Source organism: Mercurialis annua, linkage group LG4 (assembly GCF_937616625.2).
Source record: "Mercurialis annua linkage group LG4, ddMerAnnu1.2, whole genome shotgun sequence".
Taxonomy (NCBI): Eukaryota; Viridiplantae; Streptophyta; class Magnoliopsida; order Malpighiales; family Euphorbiaceae; genus Mercurialis; species Mercurialis annua.
The window spans coordinates 12982756-13005682 of record NC_065573.1 but is presented as its reverse complement, the minus strand read 5'-3'; the positions used below and the strand labels follow the sequence as shown (position 1 = coordinate 13005682).

General features: G+C 33.8%; 1 protein-coding gene and 2 long non-coding RNA genes across 7 annotated transcripts; 1 reads left to right on the top strand and 2 right to left on the bottom strand.

The window, feature by feature from the left end:
* The first annotated feature begins 6784 nt into the window (after positions 1-6784).
* LOC126678834 (uncharacterized) lies at positions 6785-9179 on the top strand. Its single transcript, XR_007640742.2, has 3 exons — positions 6785-6931; positions 8042-8133; positions 8941-9179. It is a non-coding gene; the product is annotated as an uncharacterized LOC126678834 (long non-coding RNA).
* A 4126-nt stretch (positions 9180-13305) lies between these two features.
* Positions 13306-17965, bottom strand: LOC130015375 (uncharacterized). Of its 5 annotated transcripts, none has more exons than XR_008790529.1 (4): positions 15907-17965; positions 14760-14901; positions 13786-13903; positions 13306-13508 (listed from the first exon to the last, which is right to left on the bottom strand). It is a non-coding gene; the product is annotated as an uncharacterized LOC130015375 (long non-coding RNA). The 5 variants fall into 5 exon arrangements; XR_008790531.1 differs by having other exon boundaries at positions 13306-13903; positions 15907-16043; positions 16574-17965; XR_008790532.1 differs by having other exon boundaries at positions 13306-13903; positions 15907-16043; positions 17473-17964.
* A 3758-nt stretch (positions 17966-21723) lies between these two features.
* On the bottom strand, positions 21724-22799 carry LOC126679141 (pentatricopeptide repeat-containing protein At4g38150). The gene has a single exon (XM_050374081.2). It carries the CDS (start codon positions 22673-22675, stop codon positions 21815-21817), a length of 861 nt encoding a protein of 286 aa, XP_050230038.1. The 5' UTR covers positions 22676-22799; the 3' UTR covers positions 21724-21814.
* Positions 22800-22927: the final 128 nt, after the last annotated feature.

Below are 22927 nucleotides of genomic sequence, written 5' to 3'. Positions count from 1 at the left end.
ATGGAGAAAAAAAATGAAAAACTGATAAGCAGTTCAATATTTGATGAAGATGGAGATCAATTTTACTCGACAAATTGACGTTTGGTGAGATATTAGGGAGGAGAATTCAAAAACGAAGTAAATCGTGGCGAGTATTTCATGTAATTTTCTCTTATTCTTTTTCATCCACATTCAGAAGTTGTTTATACCAGCCCAAAAGACAGTAAGGTTCCAATAAAGTGTAAATGGGTTTATCCTTGTATTAAGTCCCATAAAGAAGCTATTTCTAGTAGTGTGTAAGATATCTAATCTCATTAGGCTGTTTTTCTTATTAGGAATGAGACTTAGACTTAGATTAGAAATCTATGTAGGATTTTTCTTTATAAATAGCTGCGAAGTTTATTTGTATTTTTTATCATTTCAATCAATCAAACAAAAACCAAAGTAATGTGCTTTGTATCCCGCAATCTCCAGATATTTTGTTAATTTAGGAGTAGTTTTGATATTAATCTCGCTTGGGTTTTTTAACCTCCAGACTAATCCTTGTAGTAGTTATTGTTAACTTTGTTAATTTGAAAGCCCTATGTGACTCTGCATATCAGTTCGGTTAAATCATCAAACCTAAACATATCCAATTTTAAATTCAAAGGTTCGAGTAAGGATTTATTTTCGTGTAACCATCTTTTGGCGACTCAACTAGGGATTAGTTTATAGTTAGCATAAAAATTGACCTTTCTAAAGATGAGTAAAGCATTTTTAGTCCATTTTATTAAATATTAGACAGCTATTTTTTGGACAAGTAAAAAATAATAAGAGACTAAAGCATCCAATGATGATTTTCAGAGAAATCTGTCCGGGTGACGAGCTATTGATTTGTTTGTTGGAATCTAAGCAGGCTTAGTTTGTGCATAACTGCAAACTTGGAGGATTAAAATGCAATTAGGCGTAAATAACCTATAAAAATCCAAAGAGATTGTAATCTAAATCCATATATTGGACTAATTGCAATGTCTTAGAAGTTTATGGGCCAATTTGCAAGTTTGAAGGACTGAAATTGACCATAACCAAACCTATAGGGTCTTAGTTGTAATAACCCGTACGTTTGACGTTGCCGAAGTGAGCAACGCAATTTAAATTAATAGTCAGAGCGACTAGAAAAAGGAGTTAGCGAAGGAATTAAGTAATTAAGAACGAGGATAGGTCGATATTGAAATTTAAAGAAGGAATTTCAATATTTGTAATGCCTGAATTAATTAAACGGGACGAAGGAAAAGTTGGAATTAAAAGTAAGATTAAGTCCCCGAAAAATTAGAAAATGGAATTTTATTGTCCGAAAAATATTAAATAAATAAATTATTGACGGGAATCAGTAATTAAGAAAGTAATATTGATAATTTGGATGTCAATATTCATAAAAGAAAAATAAGGATGAAAAAGTGACGGAAATCGTCGTTTTCGCTCAAATTGGAAAATTGATCATTTTAGCCAAAATTTGGCAAAATCGATTAGCGGAGTCTAAATAGTGAGTTGGCGGAAGAGTATTATTTATTTGGACATAAATAATACGAAATTTATCGAGATTTAACGATTGAGTGATTTTTGGACTAAATTGAGCAAAAGAAAAGTTTGGGACTAAATGTTGAGGAGGTGGCTTCATTAAGGGTTGAAGTGAATTTTTACCATAAATATATATAGTCAATTACATGATTAAGAACAGAATATATACCCCAATTCTCAGCTCAAACCTCACCATCTTCATCATCTCAATTCCATATGGGAACCAAACTTTAATTCACCATAACTTATTCGTTTTAGCTCGGTTTTGGTCGATTCTTTCGGCAACGGAAAGAGGAGAACCATACCTACTGATTGAGCCCAATAAATCAAGGTATAAATCTCATCTTAAGGTTAGGGTTGCTGCTGAAATTTTCTGTTTTGGTGATAATGGTTGAAAATGATGTTTATAAGCTTATAATTAATAGTTTTGGCATGATTTTGGTTAAGTTTAAACTAAAATTAAGAGTGGTTGAGTGAGGTTGTGAGAGTTGTGTTTGGGTTGATGATTTGGTGAGATTAAAGGGTGTTTGGTGGCTGTTTTCCAGCCATGGTGGCCGGATTTCTCACCGTGCACGGTGAGTTGCTGCCGTGAGCAGCAGCCCTGGTGCGACGCACCAGGGCATTGGCCGGCCCCTCCCTTGTCAAAACAGGGGAGGGCTGAGTTGAGGGGGAGGGGGCTGATGCCACCCTCCGTTCGTGTTCGAATGCATAATTGTTTCGATAGTTAACGGAGTTACGAAACTAGGAATCAAACTTGACGTAAAAGCAATTTTTAGGGTAATATGTTAATGATTTGTAGTTGGAATTGGCTAGGTATTATGACATTATTAGAAGTTGATATATAGGTAATTATATTGAGTTATAGGCTGATTTAAATCGATTAAAACGTTAAAAGAATAACCATAAAATTGACGTTTTAAACATAGAACGTAAATGACGAAACTTATGTTAAAAATGTGATATCAAAATAAATAAGTAAAATGGTTGTAGAAGGTGTAATAGGGATGTCCTAAGTTGATAATAATGTTAATGACTTAGTGTAATATTTATGCTAAACGAATTTCAAATGTTGCTTTAGTATCGTGTTTAAACCGAGCAAGAATCAATAGATAACGTTTAGCGAATTAAGTGCGTTTCGACTAAGGTCAAAGGGGTGAACCTAAAGTAAGGACACGAAGGATTGTATTTGCTGTTTTAAACTCAAAATGCTAAGGAAAAATATATTAAGGTTAAGCATTTTGAGATTTAAAAACGAAAAGGCGAAATTGACGTAAAAACGCGACGAAGTGAATTTGGACGTTTGAGAGGATTCTAAGGGATAAATTGAGCGTTATAGATAGGTTGAAGTTAAGGGAACTTAACTTAAGATATTAATTTTAGTAGTTTTGATTTTATAATGCCAATTTAATTTAAATGCATTTTTGAACCTCGTTTGTGACAGACAAACCGAGAGGCGACGGGATCGACGGTTTTGGCCTAGGAGTATTCGGCCAAGACTAATGCGTGTAAATGATTTGGATTGGAAAGCAAGGAGTGAGTATACTTTACTCTCGCGTATTATTACGCAATTAGTATATTATAAAATATTTTATTTATAAGTTATAAAAATACATCGCATTATATAATAACTATTGTGATTTGAGATTGTATGAACTAAATGGTTATTCTACCGTGAGATACACGGAGTATGAATTATATATTTGGTGTTGGATCAAATTGTAGTATTTTGTTGTTGTTTGTTCTATGTTTGAAATTGGTGTGTGATCCGAAGAAACAAGCTACCTATTGGGCGTCAATAGGCCGTGTGATCACCGGTGTCTATAAGACTCTAGATACGTGTATATAGAAATGTTTGATATGAGCTCATTAAATGTTGATCATAATTATGATTATGAAATGGAATATGTTTGGGTATCGGAAAGAAGGATTATAATTTTGGCAGATACGAGGTAACTCGGTCGAACTATCTCGGGACCCGTATCTGGTGAGTAACTCGGTTGAACTATCTCGGGACTCACACATTGGGATTAAGCAGTGGCATGATGTAACTCGGTTGAACTATCTCGAGACTATTCCACGTGGTAACGAGTAACTCGGTTGAACTATCTCGGGACCGTACCACTTGGATTACAATGATTTGATATGAATACGATACATGTTAGGAAAGGTTAGGAGTTTAAGATTAAGGTTTCTATCGGATCAATTCTTTGTTTGAAATATAATGATATTATGTTTGTCTGAATAAATGATTTTCACTTGCGATGTTATTTTGTGATAATACCGTTAGTAAGGTATATCTCACTCAGCTTAAGCTGACCCCGTGGTTTTTAAACATTTCAGTTACCTAGACTTGGAGTGACTAGAAGTCCATTGTTTTGCCGGGAGTCTGTCTTGCCATATATAGTCCGACTTCCGTGACCGCTGCAGTAGTACATTGTGTGACCAGTCATGACCTAGGATAATATTATAGTGTTGGAAAATGTTTATAATTGTTGTTGTATATAAAATGAATATTATAACAATGTTAGATATACATAGTCAGTGTTTATAAAATGGCTAGTAATGTTTCCATAATTAAATGCTTCCGTATAATAACATAATTGCGAAAAATTTATAGTGAATTTCAGGCTTGCTACGGGATTCAGAACTATAATTCCCATTCCCTAGCACCGTTCGCGGCCCTCGATTTTGGGTCGTGACAAAGTTGGTATCAGAGCAGTTGGTCCAGTTACCACTGCCAGTCTATGAAAAGTGTCTGTTTGACCTTAAGTACCTAGGAACTACTGCAGCGTATAGAGTCGAGCCTTATTGACTATATGTGTTTGATTGAAATGTTTGTGTCGTTTTGCTTTAATATGCGATTGATTTGATTCACGTGTTCACGTGAATAGTATAAGTTGTGTGCTGCATATTTCATATGGTTAATTGCTTTGTTTTGCTATATGATTGATCGTAATTGTGTTTGATCGATATGGTGTGCATATAATAAATAGTATATCGTGTAGGCATTGCCTATAGAAATAGATTGTGATAAACTATGTTTATTAGGCTTTATCCTATGTATAGGTTATGGTATAACAATTGAAAGAAAAACACATAAAACACACAAAATACATATATCGTCAAACGTAATTCCTAATATTACGTTTTATCTATCACGAAGGATGGTAAGCGATTAGTGAATAAAGATTGTTGTGAAGAATCGACATGTATGCCTAAGGGTTACGAGATACAAGTATGTGGTCGAGAAGGTGGATCGTAAAGATAGATGGACATTAGAAGGTATCGAGCGGGATGTTTGATTTGAAGTGTTGGAGAGGAATAGTTTTGGCTGCGAAACACTTAGGCAAGTGTTCGCAGACGACAAAACTTTCAATATCAAAATAATAATAAACTCCAATAAAAAAAAAAGCCAATAATGTCGCAGAGTGTGTAATCTGGAGGGACTTACGGTTTTGTAAAAGATATGAAAATCTTATGTTTTTAACGGTGCAATTATGCTCAGACATTGCATATGGCCAATCATAATCACGTTAGCAATGCATACAATTTTTGTACAAAAAAAAATAGTTTTTCAAAATATAGGTCATGCATCATATTTGTACAACGTTGAAAGAAAACGTGATTTTATCGAGCAACTCTTTAGTGATGAGAGATGTCATCACTCTGAGCCACAATTGTATTAGAGTTTTCAAAGTGATTTGAAATCAAATGAAAAGTTTGAAATGGCCGGCCAAACCAATCAAAGATGATTGGAAATTTTGTTTTGTTGTGTAAGAGAACTCCGATGTAAAGCCCTGCGACAATAATAAAAATATGAACATATGTGATAAAATGTACCCCAACAAAAGAATTGAGCCTAAATAATAATAAAACGTTATGGAATCGATCGAGATAAGTAATAAGAGGTGTCGATGAGATACTTATGATTATACTTACAAAAGGGTAAGACGGAGAGAAAGTAAGAAGCGTAAAATGAAAAGAATAAAACGTAAAAACCCGAAAAGAATGCGTGACACGAGTAGTATTGAGAAGAATTGGATAATACGCGCGTTTAACGCTTAATACTCGATTAGAGTAAACGAAGAAAGGGAGTAAAATGTGGGACAATAGGCTATCAGAAAGATACATTACATGAAGATTAAAGTGAAAATATAAGAGGATTATTTTGTACTCGATGTTCAAATGAAAGTTGAAGATGGCATTGAGGACTATAAGACTGTCAACTTTGTTTAACAAACGAGCTACTCGACAAAAGCAATTTTAAGGGTCAAAGTTGACCAGAAGAGCAATTTTGGATAAGTTAAAAATAACTTAAGACATTAAGTTATTCAATTAAATTGTTTTAAATTAATCAAATTAAGATTTTGATTAATAAATAAAGGACAATATGAGGACGTTTAAAAGTTGTATCAAGTACGATACAAAAGAAATATGACGACTGAAGTACCGCGGAGGAGCGACAAGTCTACGCGTGACAGAAATCACGAAGAAAAACGTATAAGAAAATAGTAGGAAGTTTACCTAAGAAGGTACTTAAAGTATTGGAAAAAAATTCGAGGACGAATTTTTATAAGGGGGGAAGAATGTAATAACCCGTACGTTTGACGTTGCCGAAGTGAGCAACGCAATTTAAATTAATAGTCAGAGCGACTAGAAAAAGGAGTTAGCGAAGGAATTAAGTAATTAAGAACGAGGATAGGTCGATATTGAAATTTAAAGAAGGAATTTCAATATTTGTAATGCCTGAATTAATTAAACGGGACGAAGGAAAAGTTGGAATTAAAAGTAAGATTAAGTCCCCGAAAAATTAGAAAATGGAATTTTATTGTCCGAAAAATATTAAATAAATAAATTATTGACGGGAATCGGTAATTAAGAAAGTAATATTGATAATTTGGATGTCAATATTCATAAAAGAAAAATAAGGATGAAAAAGTGACGGAAATCGTCGTTTTCGCTCAAATTGGAAAATTGATCATTTTAGCCAAAATTTGGCAAAATCGATTAGCGGAGTCTAAATAGTGAGTTGGCGGAAGAGTATTATTTATTTGGACATAAATAATACGAAATTTATCGAGATTTAACGATTGAGTGATTTTTGGACTAAATTGAGCAAAAGAAAAGCTTGGGACTAAATGTTGAGGAGGTGGCTTCATTAAGGGTTGAAGTGAATTTTTACCATAAATATATATATATAGTCAATTACATGATTAAGATCAGAATATACACCCCAATTCTCAGCTCAAACCCTCACCATCTTCATCATCTCAATTCCATATGGGAACCAAACTTTAATTCACCATAACTTATCCGTTTTAGCTCGGTTTTGGTCGATTCTTGCGGCAACGGAAAGAGGAGAACCATACCTACTGATTGAGCCCAATAAATCAAGGTATAAATCTCATCTTAAGGTTAGGGTTGCTGCTGTAATTTTCTGTTTTGGTGATAATGGTTGAAAATGATGTTTATAAGCTTATAATTAATAGTTTTGGCATGATTTTGGTTAAGTTTAAACTAAAATTAAGGGTGGTTGAGTGAGGTTGTGAGAGTTGTGTTTGGGTTGATGATTTGGTGAGATTAAAGGGTGTTTGGTGGCTGTTTTCCAGCCATGGTGGCCGGATTTCTCACCGTGCACGGTGAGTTGCTGCCGTGAGCAGCAGCCCTGGTGCGACGCACCAGGGCATTGGCCGGCCCCTCCCTTGTCAAAACAGGGGAGGGCTGAGTTGAGGGGGAGGGGGCTGATGCCACCCTCCGTTCGTGTTCGAATGCATAATTGTTTCGATAGTTAACGGAGTTACGAAACTAGGAATCAAACTTGACGTAAAAGCAATTTTTAGGGTAATATGTTAATGATTTGTAGTTGGAATTGGCTAGGTATTATGACATTATTAGAAGTTGATATATAGGTAATTATATTGAGTTATAGGCTGATTTAAATCGATTAAAACGTTAAAAGAATAACCATAAAATTGACGTTTTAAACATAGAACGTAAATGACGAAACTTATGTTAAAAATGTGATATCAAAATAAATAAGTAAAATGGTTGTAGAAGGTGTAATAGGGATGTCCTAAGTTGATAATAATGTTAATGACTTAGTGTAATATTTATGCTAAACGAATTTCAAATGTTGCTTTAGTATCGTGTTTAAACCGAGTAAGAATCAATAGATAACGTTTAGCGAATTAAGTGCGTTTCGACTAAGGTCAAAGGGGTGAACCTAAAGTAAGGACACGAAGGATTGTATTTGCTGTTTTAAACTCAAAATACTAAGGAAAAATATATTAAGGTTAAGCATTTTGAGATTTAAAAACGAAAAGGCGAAATTGACGTAAAAACGCGACGAAGTGAATTTGGACGTTTGAGAGGATTCTAAGGGATAAATTGAGCGTTATAGATAGGTTGAAGTTAAGGGAACTTAACTTAAGATATTAATTTTAGTAGTTTTGATTTTATAATGCCAATTTAATTTAAATGCATTTTTGAACCTCGTTTGTGACAGACAAACCGAGAGGCGACGGGATCGACGGTTTTGGCCTAGGAGTATTCGGCCAAGACTAATGCGTGTAAATGATTTGGATTGGAAAGCAAGGAGTGAGTATACTTTACTCTCGCGTATTATTACGCAATTAGTATATTATAAAATATTTTATTTATAAGTTATAAAAATACATCGCATTATATAATAACTATTGTGATTTGAGATTGTATGAACTAAATGGTTATTCTACCGTGAGATACACGGAGTATGAATTATATATTTGGTGTTGGATCAAATTGTAGTATTTTGTTGTTGTTTGTTCTATGTTTGAAATTGGTGTGTGATCCGAAGAAACAAGCTACCTATTGGGCGTCAATAGGTCGTGTGATCACCGGTGTCTATAAGAGTCTAGATACGTGTATATAGAAATGTTTGATATGAGCTCATTAAATGTTGATCATAATTATGATTATGAAATGGAATATGTTTGGGTATCGGAAAGAAGGATTATAATTTTGGCAGATACGAGGTAACTCGATCGAACTATCTCGGGACCCGTATCTGGTGAGTAACTCGGTTGAACTATCTCGGGACTCACACATTGGGATTAAGCAGTGGCATGATGTAACTCGGTTGAACTATCTCGGGACTATGCCACGTGGTAACGAGTAACTCGGTTGAACTATCTCGGGACCGTACCACTTGGATTACAATGATTTGATATGAATACGATACATGTTAGGAAAGGTTAGGAGTTTAAGATTAAGGTTTCTATCGGATCAATTCTTTGTTTGAAATATAATGATATTATGTTTGTCTGAATAAATGATTTTCACTTGCGATGTTATTTTGTGATAATACCGTTAGTAAGGTATATCTCACTCAGCTTAAGCTGACCCCGTGGTTTTTAAACATTTCAGGTACCTAGACTTGGAGTGACTAGAAGTCCATTGTTTTGCCGGGAGTCTGTCTTGCCATATATAGTCCGACTTCCGTGACCGCTGCAGTAGTACATTGTGTGACCAGTCATGACCTAGGATAATATTATAGTGTTGGAAAATGTTTATAATTGCTGTTGTATATAAAATGAATATTATAACAATGTTAGATATACATAGTCAGTGTTTATAAAATGGCTAGTAATGTTTCCATAATTAAATGCTTCCGTATAATAACATAATTGCGAAAAATTTATAGTGAATTTCAGGCTTGCTACGGGATTCGGAACTATAATTCCCATTCCCTAGCGCCGGTCGCGGCCCTCGATTTTGGGTCGTGACATTAGTAGCCTTTTTTAACACTTTCAGGCACCAAAATTCACTTTTAGCACTATTTTACTTAGCCATCAAGCTTAAATCCGAATTTAATAAAATAATAAGTGTTTTTAACTAATCCTAATACCTAAAAACTTATCACTTAAACAGTTTAAAACCTAGAAGACTCTAGCTAAACCCTAGACCTAATTAACCACAATATATTCAGCTTTAAGTCGGCTAAGTCAAGGGTCGGACCAGAAAGGTAAAAATCATAGAGCAAATATTCGATCCCCCTAGAAAAAAACCCTAAGTTGGCCGAATTCCCCTAGCACAACACACACAAATCACTCAATTCCAGTCTTTAAAACACGTAAGAACGCTTTGATTCTCCAAGAACACAGCCCTGCACAGACTCGAAGCTGGATTCCGCATCCACTTTGCCAGAAAACAAGTCAAGGACTCAAACCGGTAATTCTGAGGACCCTCTTAATTAATCCCTTTGATTTTCCATGAATTTGTATGTCATAATTGTCATAATTGATGTGATTATGTGAATTAGGATGTATGTTTAGCTTATTGTTGATTTATGCCATAATCATTATCATGCTAGACTTCATATTTTGATTGCCAAATTATCATACAATTGTTGATAGGCATGTTAATTGTTGTAATTAATCATGTTTATTCTCAAATCCAGTAACCCAATTGATTTAAAGCCCTTAAAATGCATGTCTCTAGGTGTTTTTAGCTTTTTTGTCATGAATAAAGACCTAAAAATGGTTGCTGCCAATCAATAACTTTTTCTTCAAATCAGCTTTGAACACTCTATAAATGTCATATTTGAATTTCTTGTTCGATTGTATGCGGTTTTGACTACTCTTACATGAACAATGGAGTTGAAACGAGTGAAAACGAAGCAAAACAAAAATCTCGAAACTATTGTCTCGAACTGCCGCCGCCCCTGGAACCAGCAGCGACACCAAAATAAAGTGGCGGTGCCACCACAGCATACTTCCGGCGCCGGCAATCACACCGGCGTCGTGTTCTTCGTTCATCAGCATCTCCATAAACATCTCCCAGATCTTCCAGACTTCGATCCAAACTTCCAAACGTGTTTTTGAACTCATCCAACTCTGAATCAGGCCCGGTTTGAACCCGGACGTAGATAATTTAGAATAGATTATTATTCTGTAATGTTACGGGCCAGACCTGATGTAAAACAGACCCAAAATTCTAAATATGTAACATAGTGTATAAACTAGGCCCACAAGCCCGAGGCCAAGCAAACCAGCAGCTTTTGGAGCCGATTCCATGCTAACCCAAACTTGGAATTGACTCCAAATCAAACCAGTAAAACCGGATCGACGAGACGCACAACTCTCGTGATATGACCGAAAATCAATTCTGAACTGACCAATGGTTAAAACCCGCGCTAGTGCCAGGCACTCAAAGTCAACGAGGTTAACGAGTATTTCTAACCTTATATGTATATCAAGCTGCCCCTGAGCATGCCAGCATTGTTTACGCTTTCCAAAAGCATTCCAAATCAAATAATAGCCGGTTAAAGGACTAATCACCTAAAATTGGCCCATTAATGCAATTACAGCACATCACTTAGACATCTTAGGACTAATACGAAAACGTAGTAACAGTTTTATAGATTTTTCAAGATCACCTAATAAAATCAATCAATCAAACGTTTACATCCGGTTTAGGCTTTGTGTTGGGTTTTTTAGGTTCATAACGCAGCAAAATTTCAAAAATTTATTAAAAACCCAAAACAAGATCCATGTAATTCGAATAAATAGATTAATAACATAATTAATACTTACTTGTATGTCGAATTCCAACAGCAATGTAGGAAGGAAGGAGGTGGTTCACTTTGGTGATACCTGTCCTCGGATCAGAAACGCCTCCAAAAGAACGCGCCCTCTACGAGTATCCACACGATCAGACCTTAGCCAAAACTAGTGCTTGTGTGCTAACATTATTGCTTCACAAAGCAATTTCAAATTATTTAGTGATTGTGTGTCTTGTGTTTATTTTGAAGAAAAAAAACACATAATTGAAAACCCTAGGCTTAATAGTCTATTTATAGGAAAATAAGACATCTAGGGTTTACTCAAAGACATGTTTTGCAATCATATGCAAACACTACGTTTTTGGATAACTCTTTTGAGTTTATGTATATCAAAAACTCCTTTTTGATAATTACACATATATATTAATTATTATTAGTATTATCTTCAAAAGATAATACCTTAAGGAAAACACTTATCCTTATATTTTAAATTTCAGTTAATATATATATATATATATTTATTATTATATATATTACGAATATATATATATAATAATCTATTAATCACTTAATTCCATTGGGCTTGTACAACCCATAACTGTTTTGGGTCTGTTCTTAGTGTGCGACCCTGTGGGTTGTCATCCAGTGCCTTAATTCTCAAATAGCACATATGATTTGACTTAATATCTCATATACATGATTAGTAAAATATAATCATCAGTCAACATTATACTAGTCTCAATGTTCTATTAAGACTAGGAATAGATGGAATATAATTCTTTATTAAAGCTAAGGGTTCTACAAAGTCACATGTTTGATTACCTTAGAAAAAATTAATCATTCAAGTATTTTAATCATAATATAAAATGATAATAACAACCAATCAATAATAACAAAACGATGAAGTCAATACATGGTCAAACATGATTGACATAGTGCATATCACTAACATTGTGCATGTAAATTATCCAGACCAGTCAGACTTATAATTATTTGCTAGAAACCTCTAAGGTTAGATGTATGCTTAACAGTACCTGCTACTTGCCTCAAATGTCAGTCCAGATCGAGTCATATGCGCGTCAAACGTGTTTACTGCTTTTCATACATGTTTATTTATAGCTTTCATATCCCGTGAACTGCATATACTGTTGAGATGAAATAAATACGAATATGTCCAGTAAATAAAGCCGGTAACAGATAAGCCAAGCACAAGAGTCTCGGGGAGGTCCACGAACCCTAGTCTTTGGTCTGATACACGATATTCTTACCAGAGGCGAATAAGGTTATCTAGTCGGTTAAAAGGCATTTCCTAGTTGAACTAGGTGGCGACTCCATTTTTAAACCATTTCGAAATCGAGAAGTTATCCATAAGCATTGGGCAAGCAGCCCCCGTACCCCGCTCCGCTCACAAACATACTACTCCCTCCGTCCCAATAGAGTTGTCCACTTTGAGAAATTTTTTTGTCCCAAAATACTTGTCCACTTTCAAAAAGTAACTAACTTTTACACTTAATTTTTCTATATTACCCCTATTTAAAATCCACTAATGAGTAAATTAAAAGTAAATTGTAAGTGGGCCCTATATTAAATAGGGGTATGACAAGAAAAGTAAGTAAAAATTCACAAAACTCACAAACAATAATTGCTTTTCTTAAACTGTGTGATAAAGGTAAAGTGGACAACTCTATTGGGACGGAGGGAGTATCATATTATGCATTTGTTTCATCAACAGATTATCCCTTCTTGCATGAGCAGGTCAGAATATATAGCTCTCCTCTAGTAAGTTCCTTCCTATTAGGCCTCTTAGCTAGCTATCATCACATGAAAAATACAAATTTAAGGGACTTTAATTGCATGTTATAATATACACCAAATACAGATATAAGATCCAGAAGTGCAAATTACCCTCTTCCTCTTGTATCCTGACAAAGCTCTTTGAACCTGCAGCATGAGCACTCTTCTGCTTTGTACGATTGCCCTTATTCTTAGCACAACGTATCTATAGGAACATTTTAGGTCATATACCCTTTTCAACTGTTAAAACTTGAAATTAAATAACCTTAACAATCCAATTGATAAAAAAAAGTTCAGACAGCACAGCCCAAATGCGTCATGCTTTCTAATTAGTAAATAAAAAGAAACAAACTCACTCAGTCTAACACACAAGAAAATGCAGGAAAATGACACCAAACAGAAAATTTATGATTAGAACAAAAATCCTTCAAGAATTCAAGAAAATAAAAATGGTTATAATAAAAGAAAAACATATATTCAAGTTGATATTGAATCCATTACAACCAAGTAGTAACATTAGAATAAACCTAAGAAGCAGCAGAATCAGCATCTGAACTCATCTCGTGCTCTGCTATTCAAATTCCTCTTTGAAGTTCTGGCGTTACTAATGTGGAGTATCATTTGGCCTTGTGGTTGCCTAAACTAAGACAAAAACAAATGTTGGTTTGATCATCTAGTATATAAACTAATAAAGAAAACATATCCTTTGATGCATTCTAAATGACTGTCAACGTAAATAGTATACCAATAGGTAAGACAAGAAATTAAATGACTGAATGCCCTAAAACATTAAAAGCAAATCAATTTGTTACTACAGTGTACGCTTTCTAACATAAGTAAGGTCTACGAGGGATATCAGATGTGCATAACATTAAGAGAACATTAAAAGAAAACAACAACCAAACAGTGCTTACCTAATTAGCTGCCAGTGTGCTATACAAATCAAAATTGCTATTACAAACTATCTTTTTAGTTGAATCACGAGTATAATATCTCCTTTCCATATATATGTTGCTCATGAAAAAGTAGGCGCTGAAGTAGCAGGAAAATATAAAAAAATAGTCAAATGAATTCACAATACAAAATTTATCATATTTCTAATCGAACCATCATCCACTGTGTTTGTACTCAAACAAGAAATGCTTTATTCCTACAAAGCTGATACTCATAAACTCCATGTGAAAAAAAATAAATGAACAAAATATCAGCTATAAAATCAACAATATGCTTTGTTATGACAAAGGTATAAAAGAAGATGGATGTTATAACACATAGTATAACTAATCAAAAATAAGATGAAATTATGGAGCATGTAATCAGTATTGTTGAAATTGTAACCGTCAACACCCACAAAACTAAATAAATGGTTATTAACATGTATGAAAACAAAATAATAAAACGTCATTTCAAGTAGCAAAGGTCAATATTTATCATTACTAGCATTAGCAAGCTACAACAAAGGTCATTAGCTATCTATTAACATAGTCTTTAGTTTACTTTTGGTAAAAAAATATTAGTTACTTTATTTTCGGTTTATACATTCAGTAAACTGAAATTAAACCAAAAATTACAGCCCTGCAATACATAATAGTAAAACACTAAAAATATCTAAAAAACACTTATAATACACCTAATTACACTTAAAAAAACCAAAACTAAACTGAAATTAACCATTCTCTTTTTTCCTCTTGATCTTTGCATTAAGCTCAGATAATACAAGTTCCATAATCATTATTGAATAAGTAAAAAAAGGATTATTAATTGAACAAACCGAATTATCAACGATGATAATTAAATGATGAGCCAAGAAATCAAGTGTAGGCAAAATATTATGCAGAGCAGTATAAAGAAAGAACTTTAATACGGGGGGCACATGAGATTTCCACACCTGATTAAAACCCCCATTTTTCGCATTAGTTGAATCTACCATTATATTTAAATTCAAATCAACAACTGTTCCGTCAACTCCTATAGTAGCAGACCTAAAATTCTAGGAAGCATCCAGCCCTGTCAAGTTTCCAACACCAGATCTGATATTTGCAACAGAAACAGCTCGATTAGCAACCACAACAGGTCGTAAAAAAGAAACAGCAATTGTAGGAAGCAGAGAACCAGCAGCAGTAGATCGAATAGAGAAAATAACACCTAATTGAAGCAATTACAATCACATGGATCGATTTAGTTTATTTTTGGTTTATCAAATCAAGTTAGCATGAGTTCATTCTGCTCGTTGAAGGCCATTAGCAAATTTGATTTCTTTCTTCTTTTTACCAGCAGATTTCTAATTCTCGATGATCACATTGGTATAATTTCCTAAGCTATCGATGTACTCTCAACAGCACTTTTAGAATTCAAAAGATTTTGAGATACCAACTATAGACAGCCATATAAATATCCTTTAATTACTAACCATAAACAGCAATACGTAGCCCTACAGCCTTGCAAATTCAACAAGTAGAATACTAAAAAGAAAACTAAAAATCCAAAAATAGACAAACAACACAAGCAAATTAAACCAAAATTAGACAAAAAATTGGGGTTTATTTTCGGTTAAATTTTTTGGGATTTGAACCAAGCAGTTATCAAATATAGCAGAGAAGAATTAAACAAGTTAGAAAACTACAACCAAGGTACATTGGTTCAAACAAGTTACCATTTTAAACTACAACCAAAGTACCATGATTCAAACAAGTTAGAAAACGCTATGCTGCTAACAAGTAAGGTATTAATAATAAGGCAAATTATATAAAGCATGTTACGAATTCTTTTAGGCATTGACACAAACAGATAGAGAGCATTACATATAAACAAACAATAAAATGCAATTTGTTTTCTTCTCCAATAAATCACATGCATATATGAGTTTACACTGAGCACTCTACACACAATTTACATAAAGTTTGCAATTTTACATCCTTCCATACAACAAACCAAAACTAATTCCCAATTTCCTATGACATTTTTCATAGGTGGCATCAAACTCATTATACATACAGCCAGTAAAAAAAGAAACAGAAAAATTGACATATATTAACCTGCGCTTATTGAAGAGTTGTGAGTAGAGATTGACGACGGAGAGGAGGAGGCTTCCGCTTCTTTTCGGAGTTCTTCAATAATAGCAGCTAATGCTTCAGGATTGAGCTCCCTCTTGAGAGTTGAAACAGAAGCACTTCTATAGGATTATGCAAAGAAAACTTGTTCAATCGAACTCTATTTAGCTCCTTAACAATTTGATAACAATATTCTAAATGTTCAAAAGTACACTAATGAAGAAATTTTGGTATAAACTAGCATAGGTTGATCATTCTACTTATCCATGAACTGGAATAGAATCTGTTGAGTAGCAATAGTTGAAAAAGGACAAGCAAAAAGCATAAATAAACAGGTAGAGCATGTAGAAGACGCAAATTCTTCTTAACACTGATTTAGAAAAACCGCCTACTCTTTTCTTCGGCCTCCATCGGAACAGCAACCACCACAACCACCGCAATCACCGCCAAATATCTAAGAAGGATAAGCTCACAAATCCATACACTCTTAGCAGCCTCTACCATATCAAAAGAAAGACTTACTCCTCTACACTATGCTTCTTTCATTACGTGATGAAACCGACCACCACAAAATTAAACCGAAAGTATATCGAAATTAAATTAAAATTATTCACACAAACTACTCTAACCAGCTCAACGTTTCGAAACTTACAAAACAAAATTGATTTCCAAACTAGTTTCAATCAAATTTGAGTAGCTTGCACAACTTTAGAACGAACTTATGCAGCTGCTAATGTATCTTCTTCAGATAGATTTGTTGATAACCTCATATTTTCCAATTAATACTGGCAAATTTCTGCAATTGCTAATGAAATGGTCATCATTAATTTCACTGATTTTGGTCGTCGACAGTGATCGATAGCAGAAACGGCAGATGACAACAGAACTGACGGCTACAAGGACAACTACAACAGAAGCGCTGAAAACAGGGACGCCATCGACATCAGCATTGGAAGATGACAGCAGAACCGTCGACTACGACGGAATCAGCGACAACATGGGCTTGAATCTTAATTTGAATTTAGGATTGAATCTGATTTGGATTAGGGATTGAATTTGATAGCTTTCAAAATTGCAATTTGTTCTTCCATTTTCATTTTTTCTATTTTGATGAATTATGGCTAACGTCATTAACTGCCATCCCGTTAGTTAGGTCATTTTTGAAATTAGTTTTAAAAAACAGGGCACCGAGTGAAGATTGCAAAAGTAGGACAAAATTGTTGTAACTAAATTTCAAAAGCATGTATTTTAAAATAATCCCATTTTAAATCGAATAAAGGATCAACTAACCCCCTCAACTTGGCACGAAATATCAAAATCACCCGTCTGACACAAAAACACACAAAGAAGATAGTGGGAATCTCTAATTACACATTTTAATCCTAAACAAACACTGATTAAGCCTAATTAACCCTAATTATAAGCTTAATTAAAATTTTAATTAACCCTAATTTATCTTAATTGAATTTAAAGAAACTTAATAAAATCTGATTAACCCTAATCTAATTAACTTCTTCTCCATTGGTTCACTGTCATCATCACACCAATCACCTTCTTTATCTCGTCAATATCTCTGTTCTTCAATTATAGCAACAAGCAACTCGTTCGTCGTTTCAGCACCAGCTGCATCGTCAATTCCAGCAACAACCATGCCACCTCCGTCACCATGAATCTCAGCAACAACAAAAATCAAAAGCAACAACTCAAAATTAAGAGCAACAAACCACAAGCAACAAAATCAACAAAATTAAAAACATAACTCAAACAAATTGAACCAGCCTTCCTTCTCCTACAACTTACCACCATCACCACCGTCGTTTCCAAAGAAAAATAACAAAGGGAAGAGTACCAGAAGCGAGGAGGAACGACAACTAACGATGAGGAACAGTAGACGAACAAGCGATGCTAATTCAAAGAAATAGACGTCAGCTAGAAGACGACCACTGGTTTCTGCTCGGAGGAACGGCGGTGCTGGCAAAGAAGACGGGGTTGAAATAAGAAGAAGATTGAAGAGCCAGCGATGGTGGGTTAAATAAAAACCTGTGTTCATAAAAATTAGGTTAGGTTAAGGTTTTTTTAATATGAATTGATTTAAATTAAATAATAAAAAAGGTGTAGAAAGATACTTCAATTTTATTATAAAAGTAAATTTGACTTCTGAAATTTTAAAAATAAAAGTTATAATTGAAATTTGAAAATCATTATATACCAATAGAAAGAATAGAATAAAAATTAGGAATCATTTCAAACCTTTTTACATTTTTTAAATGGAGAGTGTATTTCACTCGAGGTGCTGAGAGTGGGAGAGGGCCTTTTTGATGCTAAAGTGCATAGTTGTGGGTCTGTTTGATCCAAAAGTTTCGAAAATGACTTTTTGATATTTCGTGCCAATTTGAGGGTGTGAATTGATCTTTTTTTTCATTTTAAATCAATCAAACTAATACTGTGATAATTTTTAAAAACAATTAAAATTAATTTTTAAATTAGTTTTCTATCTTGTTTATGATTATCCTATTTATTACAAATTTATTCTATACCAATATTTTTAAATTTTTATGCTTTAATTAACTGATTTTTTTTTATGCTTTTATTTCATAAAAAAACGTGGCTTAAATGCACCAAAAACCACCAACTTTCACGTGTTTTTAATATTGGAAAAATTACCTCTATACATAACTTTTTGAAAATTTTGCAAAAATACTCCTTTTTGGTAGTTTATTAGTAGATTATTATAATCTACTAATAAACTACTAAAAAAGAGTATTTTTTCAAAATTTTCAAAAAGTGAGGTATTTATGAAAAGAACCCTTTAATATTGGCCTAATTACTTAAAAAGCCCTCACCTTATAACATTTTTTTATTTATACCCTCACTTAGGAAAAAGTTCATTTGTACCCTTTTTTTGATTTTTCGTTTTCATCTCTACCCTAAAATTTAAATTTTTGACAATTAATTAACTAAAGGATGAAAACATTATAAATGATTATTAATACTAATGTCTAATTAGAATATAAGCTAAATATAAAGGATCATTTTAAATATTCTTTAGGGTAGAGACGGAAATGAAAAATCAAAAAAGGGTACAAATGAACTTTTTCCTACGTCAGGGTATAAACGAAAAAATGTTAGAAGGTGGGTTTTTTTTTAAGTAATTAAGCCTTTAATATTTAACATAATTTATTAATTTTGGCAATATTTAACATAAACTTTTCAAAATTTTGTAATTAAGATCATGAGACCGTTTTGGATGTAAAACAGCACCGTTTGGGTATAAAATAGCACCATTTTCCAAAAGGAAATGCAACTGTTGGTCTTAATTACAAAAAATTTGAAAATTCATGTTAAATATGCAAAAATTAAAAGATTATGTTAAATATTAAAAACACGCAAAAGTTGGTGATTTTCGGTGCATTTAAGTCAAAAAAAACTTTAATCTAATATTTAAGACAAACTATTTTTTTATGGCCTAATTACTTAAAAAAAACCCCACCTTGTAATATTTTTTCGTTTATACCCCGACCTTGGAAAAAAATCATTTGTACCATTTTTTTGATTTTTTGTTTTCAACTGTACCCTATAGTATTAAATTGAACATTTTTCATTTAGAACGAAGTTTAAAATAGTCCTTCATTTTTTAACCTATATTCTAATTAAACTTTAATGTTATTAATGGTACAAAAATACCTTCTTCTCAAAAAATTAAACTTTTAATTATTATTTAATTTATATTAATTATCAATAATTTATTAAATATAAAACCGTAAAAATGAGTAATTCTAAATAAAAAAAATCCGACTCTCCGTCCGAAGGAGGAGCCCACTGCTCCTCCTCCGGACGGAGCCCGCTGCTCCTCCTCCATGGAGGAGGATGGAGGAGGAGCAGCAGCGACCTACTCCTCCTCCATGGTGGAGGAGCATATCGCTGCTCCTCCTCTCGTGAAGGAGGAGCTCCTCCGAAAAAAATTAAAAAAAAAATATTTCTCGTGTTTTGGTAGTGGATTCGTAATTCGAAGGAATGCAATGGTGGATCGGAAGTTTTTTAAATAAAAAATTTTAAAACGATTAATTTTTAGGATTAATTTGAATAATTTTAAAGTTTAAGGATTTGTTTGTATATTTACCAATAGAAAAAAAGTTTAATATAACCCTTCTATTTAATTGGTTTTAATATTTGCATCCTTTAATTAATTAAATTGGCAAAAAATTAAATTTTGGGGTACAGTTGAAAACGAAAAATCAAAAAAAGGGTACAAATGAATTTTTTCCTAGGTCGGGGTATAAACGAAAAAATGTTACAAGGTGTGGGTTTTTTAAGTATTTGCATCCTTTTTTATTGATGTTAAATTTGATTTCAGTAAAAGATGTAAATTATTTACTATCCGTTAGTTTATTAAAAGAAAATTCTAATTACATATTCTATTTCTAGAAAACTTTAAACTGGTTTACACCAAAAGCAAGTCAAGAGACTAAATTAAAATTTTATATTTATAATCTATTTCTTTAATAACATCACAGAAGGGAGAAACAATTAAATAATTTAAAAGACAGTAAAACAATCCACTTTTAGAAGTGGCTGTATAGACAATAATTATAACCTAAAGCTAGGATGTTTATAATAATTATCAAAATTATATATGTGTAGCATGTTAAACTGGCCGGATTGAGTGAAACTTTATCCAAAGCCGGCCAGCCAAAACAATTTATTACCAGTTTGGCAGTAATTTTGGCTTAAAAACAAATGAAACTAAACTAGCTGCCTGGTTTGTTTTTGAAACAGAACAGTGGTATAGCTTCAAAATCAATTTGATTTCAAAATAATGAGGTGATTGCAGTTGGCTACAGTTACCCACCTGCAACTATGCTTACTGATGCTTTAGTTGAAGCCTTGCAATCAAATATCTCACAAACTACACCCAAAAACTTAGCACATGGAGCTCCAAATTAGTGCACTCCTTTATTTCTACTTTGATTGATTTATTTCACACTCACTAATTAGCTATATTTTGCTTTGTAAATATGAAATCTACTCGTTTTAGTTGAGTGCTACAAGGAAGTCGCTTGTAAAACATAAAGAGACGCCGCAATGGCCCCTAACAGGATCCAAAGTTATGAACACTTACGATGCGCTGAAGCATTACATAACAGGCGATGTATCACTTCAAAAAGCCTTGTACAAGGTTCTAACCAGATGTAGCTTGCGAACGATTCAAATGAACTCTCTAATAGTTATCTCATTAGCATACAATCCTTCACACTAATCAATACAAAATAACTTAAACCTCTCTCCATTAATGTCTTCTTTTCTGGACAGGCTGGAGAGCTATATCCAGTTCACAATCAAAGTGGATTATCTAGAGTTCGCTTGCTGGTCGCTAGCCTAGACCAAAATTGGTTTTGGATTTTCAAGGAAAGTTAAAAAGATAATTTGCAGAAATATAGCGGTCAAAACTAGACAACAACTTGTAGCAGTTTCTAGAGTATTTCATGGCGCTGACTACTAAATATTTGACATGGAAGGAAGACTCGGAGATTGTTCAGCTACGGGTAACTATGAAACCAACTTCTTGTGATGGTAATTAATGTATTCGGTCCTTCTATTCTAATTACTTAACCTCATTACGATCCTCCAATCACTAAGCTGCGCCTCTCAAACAAATTATTTTACTTTAAATCCAACTGCAGCTATATACCTATAAGATAGTAAGCCTAGAAATCCAATTTAGCGCAAAGATAGATTACGAAAAGGAACTTTGTGTAAATCGTAAAGTAACTACGCAAGTCCTTAATTAATAGTACTTAAAACGAAGAACAAAACGAGCAAGACAATTCCATTGATAAAGATCAAAGTACAAGAGGCATGAATGTGAAGCAGACTTACAATGTGCAACTAAGATTCAAAAAGGTGTAGGTGAAGGTTTGTTGCCAAATATGGCTTGAGCAAGATCCGACGATAAAGGAGCATTCTTATCCAAGAATTCTCTCACAGCTTTATCATTAACATAGAACCCTTTTTTCCTCAAATCATGGACAACGCCCTGCGCTGCTTGGACGCCATTTGCTCTACATAAGGCGTCAACCAAACCAACAAAAGTAGCAACATTTGGGGAATGAGCAGCATCCAACATTCGCAGACAGAAATGAACGGCGTCATCAACCAAATTACATTTGCACAAACCTTGAATCAACACGGTATAAGTAAAAGCATTAGGAACGATAGAATTATCCATCATTTTGGCGAAAATGCGTTTGGCGTCATGGGGTTGATGTGCTTTGAAAAAGCCATCAATAACAGCAGTGTAAACAACCACCTCAGGAATGGTAGCTCTGTCACGCATTAAAGCAAACAGTTTCATGGCTTCTTGGACAAGGCCATCTTTGCAGAGGCCGTCGAGCATGGCGACGGCATTAGGGATGAGGCCCGTTTCTTTCATCTTCTTGAAGATATCATTGGCTTCTGGAGGTGGGGAATTGGAATCATTATCAGCAACAGGAGGAGGAGGAGGAGGCGGAGGGTTGGCAGTGGTAGTGTGAGTGTGGGGGCGGAGTTTGAATTTGTGGAGAAAATCATGATCGGATTGAGAGTGAGATTTGGGTGGTTGGCCTCGTAAAGGTCTGTTTGGAATGGGTTGAGGTGGCTGTTCATCATCATCATCATCACTGACATTGAACCTGGGTGTTGAGCTGAAACGCCGTAAGGCTTGTGACAGGGAATTGCGTTTCACTGCAAAATTACTCAGCTTTGACATTGAACCCATTCTAGTTTTACAACACAGCACAGGTTGAATTGAAATTTAGGGTTTTGGAACAGGAAAATAAATAATTGTAGAAAGAAAGAAACTCTGTTGTATCCGCTATTTTTTATGTTCTTCTTTTTAAAAAAAAAAAAACTATTTTCTTATTGAAAGAAAAATAATGATTTGGAAAAATTGCACCACAAGTGTCCGAAATTTTTTAAATTCTAAAAAAATTATTTAAAAACATATAAAATGGGGGTTTTTGATTACTTG